This window comes from Mauremys reevesii, linkage group 4 (genome assembly GCF_016161935.1).
Source record: "Mauremys reevesii isolate NIE-2019 linkage group 4, ASM1616193v1, whole genome shotgun sequence".
Lineage (NCBI taxonomy): Eukaryota > Metazoa > Chordata > Testudines > Geoemydidae > Mauremys > Mauremys reevesii.
In genome coordinates, this window is record NC_052626.1 from 91403477 (window position 1) to 91415857 (window position 12381).

Consider the following 12381-nt stretch of genomic DNA (forward strand, 5'->3'; position numbering starts at 1 on the left):
GCCAAATGAGCAAGATTCAGGAACAGGAACACATCTGTTCTCCCTACACTATGTGTGCTCAACACTCTGAGACAGATGCCAATTCAATTCTGTTTCTGTTTCAAGGTCTTTATATTTTATAGTTGAGGCTGTGTTAAGATCTTAAGTAGATAAGACCCTGGTAGCTCACTGATTGTTTTTTTTTAGCTCCTCTCTTTCCTGCATCTACTTGTGCTATGGTGGAACTCTGTGGCTAGTAGAGCCATGTTTTGAAGTTTTTGGTGCGAGTTCTATGATTATGGAACTCCCACTAGAGGTAAGGCTAAGCTCTAAATTTCACCACCTTTTAGAGCAAGTTGTAAAACTCAACTGCTAATGCGGATGTTTCCCAAAATAACTTAGTCAGAGCTGTCTGACACACACATTAATCACCAGATCTATTCACTATAGGAAAGCTGTGGAGGTCTTCCTTCTAGAAGATAACTAAAGTATTTTTAATATTGTAGGGTTTTCAGACTGTATGATGATGCAGGTTATAACAATAATAATAAATAGGCCCTGACAACTCATATTCACCAAAGATCCCATGACACGTTCAGTAGGAGTCGAATGTTTAATTCTGATCTCCTAGCTAAATTTTTACCTCAGATATATCCAGTATTTTCAAATATGGTATTAATCTGTTAGTGCTAATGTGCACTGTTAGTGTTAATGTGCACTACTGAATTCACTTCTGTGTCCTATCACAGAGGTTGCTGCATTTCAGTGGTATGTGAAAATATATTTCCTTGTCTACCTCACGTGGGTGTTGTCACATTAATGAATAAATTTTTGTAAAGCACATTGCTCTACAGATGAAAGATATTATATACATGTAAGGTATTAAAATTAATAACATCATTATTAAAAGAAGCTCTAACAGAATAACACAAAAACAAAATTCATAATTAATACTACTCTTATGCCTTGGTCAAATGATACCTTCCCCATTCCTTTACCATTTTTGATGAAGATATCTAATGTGTTTAGGTGTTTGAGTTTTTACTATAGATATTCCTGCTTTTCTTTTCTTCTGTTGGGCACATGAAATTATTTGAAAGTACTAGTCATAGTATGATTGTAAACCAGTATAAACTCGACATGGGTGCGAACAAAAATTAGGGGAACACATGAACAATAAGTAAGGCCTTTGCAATCAGATCCCTGTGAGTAGTCCCCTACACCTGGTCATAATCCTAGTGAAGGCAGGGTAGGGCTCTTCACAAGATGGAGGTCTGCATCAAATTGCTGGGTTAGGGCCTACATCTATTGGGTTCACTTCAGAAGGCCACACAGATTTGTAGAAATCCCCTGGAATATATTTTTCAGGGCTTCTGACATTTACCATAGATTTCATAAAACTTCATCCAGCTGTGTAGAGTTGCTTAATCCATTTGATAAATAGATTTTTACATATCAGTGGCCTGATCCCAAATTCTTTCTGCATCAAAAATGCAGAAGTTAGTAGGAATTTTGGAACTGCAAGAAATGCAAATTCAGCTTTAAAACAAAATAAATGTATCATTTGTACTTGATACAATTCTTAATTGTAGTTAATATACTTATTTAAAATAGACCACTTTAAAAATTTCTCTTATTTCATGGATTTATAAATGGTAAAACAAGTATTGTCTCGTTATAAAATTAGTATAAAAATCTAATCTCTAATAGTTATTGGATAATAGCCTAGTGATAGCTCAGGGAGGGAAAACTTTTAAAAGCATTCTTTAATTTTTATTGACGATCTAAATTGTATGGGTAATTTTATGATTTCAGTAGCTGTAATTAATAACAAATGGAGATAAATAATGTAGTTGTTTCTTAAGTATTAATAATTTATCCTTTCGATTCAGCTGTACTTTGGGGATTAAGCAGTAATGACAAGTGGTAAGTGCTGGTATATTGTGCAGGTATTACCATATTATTGCACACATAACCTTTCAGAAAATGTCAAGACTTATTTATTCTAAGGATTACACAGAGCTTGTTTTTCTTACTGCCCTAACTTAGGTTACAACTGCTATAGTATCATTAGTTAATTCTGCTCCATGACATAGAATGTAAGGCAGGAGAAATAAATAAATGATTGTAATAGTCATAGTCTACTTTGGATGCTGTGCTAAAACCTTAGGGAAAGTACATCTAAATCTGCTTTTAGTTCAAAAGTCAAATGCTAATTATTTTTGCCTAAACTACCCCCTTTCTGATTGATTTCTGTACCTTTCATATCCTTTTCTGTAAAGTGTCAGGATTTTAAAGAATCACTTATTGGTGATGGCAGAAATCCATACAACTACAGATTTAACTATTATGGAGACCTACAATGGCTTACACATCCGTTATCAAATAATGCCTGTTCAGCTACAAACTTTTGTGGGAGTATCCCCAATATGTGGGGATAATAACTAGTATTCCTTTGCTTGTTATGCTGAAATTTATCAACTAAATACCATGGACAAAAGCAACTAAAATGTAAATGTTGAATGATTAAAAGTTTTGTAATCTTATCCAGGGCTGTGCTGCATATGAACTGTATGTTATTTACTTGTTTTAAATAGTTTTGTACATCCATTGCTAATTATCCTGTGGTTTCTTTAATTAACCTTTGTAGATAATGAAACACTTTTAAAACTTTTTTTAATTTGATTTTGATTCAATATATACACCCTAGATCATGATTTAAAGAAACTTAATGTTGAGGTAACTGCAATGTCTTTCAGCAGGGTAACCACTAAATGAAGTCCCTCTCACCAAAGGACACTTCTAACCTTTGTTTGGAAAGTGACATAGTACTGCAGTCCTTAATTTCAAATGGAGCCTAGAATTAAATGTAAAAAATTATGTTCATACAAAGGTCATAATGAAAATTGAAGCTTCTGAATATCTTTAACTTTGTAAATTTTAAGTTGTCACAACGCTGTTAACTAGGCTTCATGACACATCTATAATGTGAATTACTAATGTTCCTGTTTAAATGTAAAACTTTATGTATAAATCCAGTGTAGAAAAGCTGGTGTTACTTAAGCTTAATTTTTTAGTTTTCACCTGTGTTCACTCAATGCTATATAAAGAATGAGAACTTAAAATAATGTGTTGCATTCAATTTTCCTGGTTTTTAATTTATTTTAAAAATGGGAAAGTACAAAGCAAAACATAGGTTTGTGCTGTCTGGAACTGATGGCTATTTGGAACCTGGGAAATTTTTGACTTCTGGAAGGAAGGTTGAGGCTCATAATTAGACGGGAACTAGTAGGATTTGCAAACTAGGGGTAGCAAAGTGGGTCAAAGCAGTTGATTTTCTCTAAGTAGTCAATCCTGATGAACTAGGATTGCTTGAACTATTTTTTGGTAGGTGAAGGGGTGATTCCAGAAGTCTAGCCCCATGAAAATAATGTCAGTGTGCAAATTTCAGTATATACGGCCCTATATATTTATATGGCACTAGAATTCCATATATGCTTATGGTCCATACATCATTTTAATTCATCCCTAATTTCTTTAAAAATGTTTATTTAAAAAATAAACATACAGAGTGACTGAGGACTACATAAATGTCAAGAATGAAGGAGTATGACAAAGCAACTTTGGAATTGTCTGAGAAGAAAAAAAATCTTATAAGTTAATATTTTTAAAACTTACAGTATATTTTTTCACATTCATATTTAAAGATGACCAAATGGATTTTCTTCAGATTTAAAAAAAAACAAAACACCTCCCTCCCCCCAGCACACACGTTTAGCTTGAGACCAAACATTACAAATTTCAGTCAAGAATAGAATTTCTGGCTGCAATTATGATTAGAAACTAGAGTAGAATGGAATACCCACCCCAACATTCACTATAGGTTCACTACCATGTTGCTATAATAATTACATTTTTAACTAATGTAACTAAAGTAACTAATTTAGAAAAAATTGCAAAGCATCTAGCAAGTCAGAGAACTTTCCAGGATTGTTTCACATAATTTAAAACAATGCCTCTCCTAGTTGCCAGCAAACTTCTTTCCTGATTCTCTTCTCTCCTGGCTCCACTCCTAGCCATGCCATGGCTCATCTCCAGACCTGCCAAGTTTCCGCCAGAAGCTGGTGGGAGATTTGTATAGGATTGAAGGAAGATTTGGAGCTCTGTTAAATTTTGAAGCCCAGATGGGGCAACGTGATTTGTGTGTTTTATGTCAGCATGCCATACATCACAACAATCTGTGTGCTGACATAAGCGTTGATTGGACATTAATATGCTGAACTTTGAAAACTGAAAAATATGTGATATAAACAGATCTTTGTCAACAATGCCATAGAAAGAAACATGTTTGTGTTATGACAGTTCTATGCATAAAATGTATTCATCTCCAAACCAGAAGAATGTTTTGGTATATTTTAAAACAAAGCCAGCTTGAACATTAAAGCCCCACTCTAAGAAAGCAAACCTATTCAAGACAGCACTTGAACATGAACTTAACTTTAAGTATTTTCTTAAATCCTTTTGAAGCCAATTGGACTTAACTATCAACTTAAAGTTAAACATGCTTAAGTGCTGTCCTAAATAAGAATGGACTTAAACATGTACTTAAATGGTCTCCTGAATCAGTTCTAAAATGAGTGGCTGTTATTTTTATAATTTCTATTTCTTTGCATGTTGTGGTCATCTTGATGATGCCTGAGCATCTTCTGTACCTAAAGTAGCTTACCACATCATTTATAACATAAAGTTTACCAAAATTTGCACGTAATGGCCTTTGATAACTGTTTTTAAGTATAGTATAATTACAAGTTTATTTCTTGCTTTACTATTAGTTTAGTTTGTATTTGTTAATATCTATGTGGTGGTTTTGTGCAGGTTGGTAATATACCAGTAATAAAAATAATATTCATAGCCTGCCAAAGAACCTGGTTTAGAAAAAAATGTGGAATTTCCAGTGTCTGGATGCTCAGAGCTCACTGGTCACTACACTTCTACAATTGCTTTTTCTAATTGTCCTGTAGATTAGCACTAGCAAGAGCCTCTGAAATATAGGGTTAATGTATAGCATTATTGCTGGCCAGGTAGTTGTGGAGTGGGAAAATGTTCACAAGTTCAGCTTTAATTTTGTAGTAGTATATGTCATTAGGGAGTGATGTAATAATGGTGTGAGTAAGACATGCAGTCAAACTTCATTACCATAGTCCAAATGATCGCCTAGAATTTCCTTTCTAACCAGTAAGACAGAGTACAACAGCAAATTACCCTTCACCATGAAATGACTTCACAGAGGTCTGACTCCATGTGAAAACAAGCTTTGTTGGCCCCTACACAAGTGGTGGCTTTGAAAGGTCAGCAATCCACAGGATTGAATTACGTCAGGTACATGGGGAAGGGCATTATGGGATTGATCCTGCTGCCCCAAGCAGATTGGCCGGAGTGGAGCAGAAGCAGGTTATTTTGGGGGTTGATATAAAAGTGGTTTTCAGACACTTTCCTACCAGCATTAAGAAGAAACATTCACCTTCCCCATGTGTTTTGCAGATGTCTCAATAGTCAAGTAGAAGGCTAGTATGTTGTTAAATATGGTATTTTGAGGGATATTGGGTTTTGTATTTTATATTTTTTTAAATTAAAAATCCTGTACATTGCAGTGTAATGTGCTTTATCTGTGACTGTGTCAATGTATTTAGATCTACTTTTATTTAAATATTGGATGTAAATCATTGTTTGTATTTGGGAATTTTCTTATATATAATATAAAATCTTTGTATAGCTGATAATCTCATATGATGGTGATATTTATGATAGCCCTTTTTCCGTAAGTGTAGGGCACATGATTAGGAAAGAGAATCAGGATATGGAAAAGCCTTTAGAATCAGATGATGGCCTAATTCTTCCTCCCTGAAATGGGTATTTGGGGGTAATTGTTTGGACCTGCTACTTTCTGAAAATATGGTGGGTATGGCATGCGTACACAACTATCAAGGACAGAGTATAAAAACTCTGGGGACTGCTTTAAGAGGAGCACATTGATTAAGTTGAAGCATTCTGCTTTTCATCATAATTTTATCATATTTTACTGCTCATCATACAGTGGTATCTACAAAGAATCTCTTAAGCACATTTTGTTCTTCAGTTAAATATGGAGGTCTCCATTCTGGTATCCACTGTGCATATTTCTCTGTCTTGTAAAATTCAGTATTGTATTTATGTGCAAACAGAGTAGCTAATTTTAGGATACATATGACAATACACTCTCAGATATCAGAGAGGAGATTTAAGCCCAAAATATACAACTAAACTGAAAATATATCGAGAAATGGAAATTCGACACTACCGTTTTTTGGATTGATATGTTCCACAGTGTATTTTCTGATTCAGAAGAAAAACAAAAATGACTGGAAAAATATTTTGCTTATTATTAATGATATCCTTTAACATTTTATACTATTCTAAAACATGTAATTGTGTAATGCATTTTGGAAAAGATTGCAATATCATGTTTTAATACATTTTTCAATTGATGAGGTTTTCAAAGGGACAAATAGTAGTTGGGCATCTAACTTCCATTGAAAGTCAATGAAAGGTAGCTATCTAATGTTATGTATGCCTTTGAAAATCTTTCTCAATATGAATAAATGCATAAATCAAAATAAAGATTTAGAAAAAGTGTGAAATTTAGTTCTGAGTCAGCTCTCTCTCCAGATCATCTTAGTTAGGGCATGTTTTTCTTAGATGCAAATTACTAGAAGCTTTTTTAGTTTCTGGTTATTTCTAGGTATTGATGACCTATTTTCACTTCAGTTTGTCATTAGAAGACAAAGGCTACGTCTACACTACGCCCGTGTCGGGGCGGCGCGATTTCGATTTTTTGGGGATCGATATATCGCTCTCATCTACGATATATATCGATATCCTCGACAACGCTTCTCCTCGATTCTCCCCGTAACTCCGCCCGAGCGCGCGCCGCGAGAGCCCGGACATCGATCGGACATCGATCCTCGGGAGGGAGGACATATAAGTCGATATAATATAACTTATTCACGAGCTTTCAGCACCGCGTAGCTGAAGCTGCTGATCTTTTTTTCTTTTTTAGAGACCATAGACTTACTACTCTCAGAACATTAATTATCTTTTTCATCACAGAAGATGTATATTTTGTTTCCATGTTTTACAGAATAAAGCAATTATGGAACGTGTAACAAACTTGTCAGATACGGTAGTTGGTCTTGAATCATTTATCGGCTCTGAGAGAGAAACCAATCCATTATACAAGGATTACCAGGGTAAGTTCCATCTTTAGCAATGCAAAAAGTCTGCATGGAGTGCTTCTAGGGCACTTAGCAGCTTACTCTCCTATTGGAGTATCTCCTATGAAGTAGCATTTGATTTCATTTTGGAATATACCTCTTAAATGTTACTCCTTGCTAACCAATCTTGAGTTAGGCAATTTTTCAGTAAAGTGCATTAAGGCTGCAAAGGAAACATGGCAACTCCTTGCATGTTGTCAAGCCATATTACTGAGGCATGGCTCAATCAGATGTACATCTCAACAGGCAGGCTTTGGGGAATTCACATGCAGGGGAGGCTTGGCAATCATCTGACCAGTGAGCTGAACTTGTCATGAAATCAATATTTCTGATCTGCCAAGTTTTAAATAGAGAACGTGAAAAAACATGATATATTTAAGTGAATGAACTGCTAAATGATGCAGTATGCAAAACTTTGTGTTTGAAAATGATAATTTACTGTTTACTGCTTTTAATTATGGCAATTCTTCCTTCAAAAGTACTGAATATGGAAATTAGTGAAGGTAAAAATAAATATGAAACTAATTTTTGTAGAGAAACTTATTATTCCATCCAGTCTTTCTAGTGACTTATTTTCAACATGTGTAACAGTGTTTAATCATTGCGTTCAGTTAACAAAGATGTTATAAAAGTTTGGGTAGCAAAACTATTTAAATTCTGAAAGATTAGAAGATATGCATAGCCTAAGCAGTGAATAACAAACAGTTTTAGCTAATCCAGAGTGGTGATCTGTGTGCGCATAAATTACCGCTATTATTATTGTGATACTACTGTAGTTCCATGGAAACCTCTAGTCTAAAGACTGAACTGCTTATTTGAAGCCTGCTGTAAGCATGCGAAAATGTGGCAATGTTTTTCCATGCTAGAGCACAGAAAATGAAGCAGAAATGGTATTGAAGAACACTTTTTATACTACTGTATGTATTCAGGCTGCAGTTTCATAAATCAGAGCAAACTTTTTTTAAAAAGAAAGAAAAGAAAAGAATGTACATTTGATTATTAGAAAAGAGTGGCTGAAAAAATGAACAAAAGCTACTACAAAAATAATTTGCCTATTGTATAGGCCCTATGTGGCATTTTTGCATTTTAATACAGTTCTGTTAATTTAATATAATAGAATTTATCTTAATAGTGAAGGAGGTCTTTAAGACAATATATGCCTTTCCTATCCTGTATTTACTTTAAGAACTCAGTAAAATACTTTTGTTTTTTTGTCCCAATAAATAATACTAAACATAAAAGCTTTACTGGTTTTTATTTTCTTATAGGTACTCTTTATCTAAAACTCTAAAAAATTGATCAGATTTGCAGGATTGAAATTTTTCTGATGGTTTTGGGGTGTGGTTTCTTTTCCTGAAAATTTCTTTGTAAAAGGTGCATTATTCACTGCAGATAACACAAGGCTCTGCCTATAGACAAAGTTCAGTAGACTGTTTTGATGACATTGCTGCATTTATGAGTAAATCCTAAATTTATTATTTTGTTTTAAAGCCTACAGTTTTGCATTAAACTTGTGTAAAGTAAGTAAAGGTTGAAGGTTGTGCTGATATCCCTTTATTAAACATGTATAATAATATTTTACAACTCTGTTTGAGGTGGAGCTGCTCTACCTGTACATTATGGTCACATTTTGAACTATGTAAAGAATTCTTAGAATTCAGTGAATTGGAAAAAGAGGTTTTTGATTATTTTTATAACGTTTTCCCAAGAATTTAGAAGACCCTTTTTAATAGGATATTATTTGTAAAACTCTATTTAAAAGTGTATGAAACTTTTTTCCTCTTTGTCTTCTGTAATTCCACCTAACAAAAAGTAAAAATTTGAAAAATACCCCACACTGGTCTTAATTTGTTTCCTCGCAGCAGCCATTTTCAAGTGAGATAGCTCTTCTAAATTAATGTAACATTGAATTTGCCTCTGCAATATTTTCATGTAGATACCTTGAATTTGTGATTATCAAATGTAGGCCAGTAATTGAGAGCGTTGTAGAATAGTCTTAGTTTTCAACTGTGGAAAATGACCCCTAGGTTGTTCAGACACTGTATTAGGCTGAACAAAAACCATCCAGCGTCCTTGTCAGAAAAAATCAGCTTGAGTTTCAACTGACGGAATGCAGAGCTAGCAGTGTACCTAGTATTGTTATAAAAAAAAATTAGAACAGCTATGTAAAATTCTTGCATGTAGAAAATTCATTTTTGTTGTGATGATGTAGGGGTTAAAATTTATCAAAGAGTGTGCTCTAAAATGCTGTGTACCACAACACTTTTAAAAGTCATTATCAAGGTACAAAATGAAATACTTTTCATTACAGCTTCACTGGTTATCAGTAACCCATAAGCCTTGTTTTGCTGGCTGCTTACTGGTGCATTTAATAAAATAAAGATCACTCAGTGGTGCCGTGGGCAGCATGCAAGGTGATAGCCATATTTGCTTACTGTAAATACAAGAGAAAATCACACACAAACCGGCTGTAGTTTTGACAAGTATTAAGATCCCTCTTTACATCTGTACTTCTGTACCAAAGTGCAATTAGTTTTCCTCGCACAAGGATTTCTGTTTATCTTATTCTGCTTGATTACATGAGTATAATCGCACCGTTTGCTTCATTGCTCCTGGTAGTAAGCTGCAGTTTTAAAAGGGGAGGATGAGTGTGTGTAAATATACAGAATTCTGCTGTAAGACTCTTTAATTTATGCATCTGGATGACAGCATTTTCTTACATTTTTTCCTCCTTTTATTTTTCCTTTCTGCAAGGTTTGATTCATGTGCACCAGATTCCTCGGCTTAATAGCTTGATCTGTGATGTGTCAGGCACGAAGGACCTTGCTTTTAGATTAAAAAGGAAGCTGTTCACCATTGAGGTAAGAGAAACAGTTTTGTTTCACTATTTAGAACCCGAAAGGTGGAGCAAGTCCTACCTTTTAGTTTTGTGAAATACTTTAACTTTTGTTACATGTTCATTTAATTGTGGTTCACCTATTTAGAATGGTTTTATAAAATATTATTTTCAATATGCAGTCAAATTAAAAATAAGTCTCTCTAGCTGTACCAAATCAGATTATGCATAAACAGTTTATTTTGTTTTTAAATGTACATAGGAAGTAGGCCACAACCTTTAGTAACAAAGTATGACATACATATTTCTGAGGATGTCAGGAGCATGTTTAATTAAATGTTAATGACTTACTCTTACTTGTGTTAGTGAATGGGAAAATAGCTACATGTTATTACCCCAGTTGAGGGACTTTAATGTATAATGCTGCCTAAAATTGTATGTGGCATAAGGGATAAGTGTCCTTATCAGTATTCAAAAACCATTTTCTTTGCATTTCTGAAATCACCTTTAGCTCTTTTATGTCATTTTAAACACAGTATCACTTACTCTAATGTCCTTTAGTAAATTTTCTACCAAATTTAAACTTTTTTTCTCTGACCTTTATACAGACGGTCCTGATGGAACGGAGTAATACAAAAGATGTATTTCATTTTAATCTTGCTAAAGAGCAAATGAACATAGAACTATTAAGCAATTAGAGTTGATGTGTTTATTAATGAACTAAATGTTCAGAGAAGGGAGAAGGCTTTTTGGATGATATGATAGTCATTGGTACAGTCTGAACATTTCTTTTTAACAAAGACATAAAACAGCCAAGCAGTCCTGACAAACCATTTTGTTTAATCTCTTTTCAAATGAAAAGCTCTTAAGCAAGCCACTTGTCTTAACTGCTTGAAACCATAAAAGAGAGAATTGCCACCAATAAATTAGCATATTTTTTACTTCATCACCAAATGATGGTCAATGTGGCTTGGCACTGCTTTGGTGTTTGGGACTTCACCCTTAAGTGACCACTTTGGCCCTTATTTGACCCTCTGCCCTCTTTAGCTGGCCACTTGATAAGGTAACTTAAGGGTTCTCTCCCTTTTTTTTTTTTTTTTTTTTTTTTTGCTTTCTCTTCACAATTGTAAGTAGCCCTAACCTATAAATCATTGAAAGGGCCCTATCAAGTGACAAATTAAGATACCCTCCTCCTAATTAATGGTCATCAATGTCCTTAATTATCTAATCCTATTGAGAGTAGTTAATAGTTAATCGGTCAGCCAGTTCTTCATTCGGGTCATCTCTGCATGATAGCTAGAAGTTTCTCAACTGGAGATACTCCCTTCAAAAGCCACTTAAAGCCAAATGCATGAAGGAGACTGTTGGAGGGGCCAGGGTTTAAAGGTGATTTCTTTTCAATTTTTTTTCCCCACTTCTCAGAAAATACAGTTAAAGGAATAAACCACCATAGTGGTTTAGACCATTTTAACATAATTTCACTTTTATCAAAAGACTATTAGGTTTTTTTGAATCAGTCCTAGATTCATGCCAGGTTTTAGACATAAGCTATAATTATTTTCAGTAACACAAGCAAATATGCACCATTATTTTCTATATTAAATTCACATTTACTTTATCTATTAATTGAAATATTTTGAATTTTTCTTGCCTGGATCAGAAGATGATTCTTCTGTCCGCAAGATCTAAGGTTACCACTTTGTATTGCTGTAAAAAACAAATCAGGAGGCTCTGTATAAAGAATTTCATTAGCCTAGGGACAAAAGAGTTTGAATCAGGGGTGTTATGGAACCCTTGGAAAAAAACTGTTGCTGTAGAGATGGGTAGATGACCCACTTGAATAATTTCAACCCTCATTGTTCAGATAGGGGCCCCTTTTGAATAATTTCAGTTCTTGATGGGGATAAACTTTTTGCAAACCAAGTTGAGGCAAGTCAGTCCTCTTTGAACAACTTAGACCATTATTCTGCTGTGATATGCCTCTACCCATTGCACCAAGCTACAATCCATATAAGCTTCTCTTCTTCCCTATATTAGAAGGAGCAGGCCAAGCAAAGCCTGACTGACCAGGGTAGCTTTGGAAGGCATGGCACTTTTGAAAAAGAAAAAAATAAATGGATGAAAAATGTAGGATCTGGATAGAATCACTCAAAACTGGATACTACAGTTAAAATGTAATGCATCAGCAGTCAATTCCAAATCCTTTGGCAAAAACAAAAGGTAGCAAACTATGTGCTTTACAAGCAATATTGCAGC

The 12381-nt window shown here is 34.3% G+C and overlaps 1 protein-coding gene across 5 annotated transcripts in view; it reads left to right on the forward strand.

Moving 5' to 3' along the window:
• Positions 1-12381, forward strand: part of ELP4 (elongator acetyltransferase complex subunit 4) — a 269273-nt gene that overhangs the window by 119346 nt on the left and 137546 nt on the right. For all 5 annotated transcript variants that reach the window (XM_039535841.1, XM_039535839.1, XM_039535844.1 and 2 more), the window contains 2 exons: positions 7157-7265; positions 10044-10150. In XM_039535841.1, coding sequence (XP_039391775.1) covers positions 7157-7265; positions 10044-10150 — 216 coding nt within the window. The remainder of the gene's footprint in view (positions 1-7156; positions 7266-10043; positions 10151-12381) is intronic.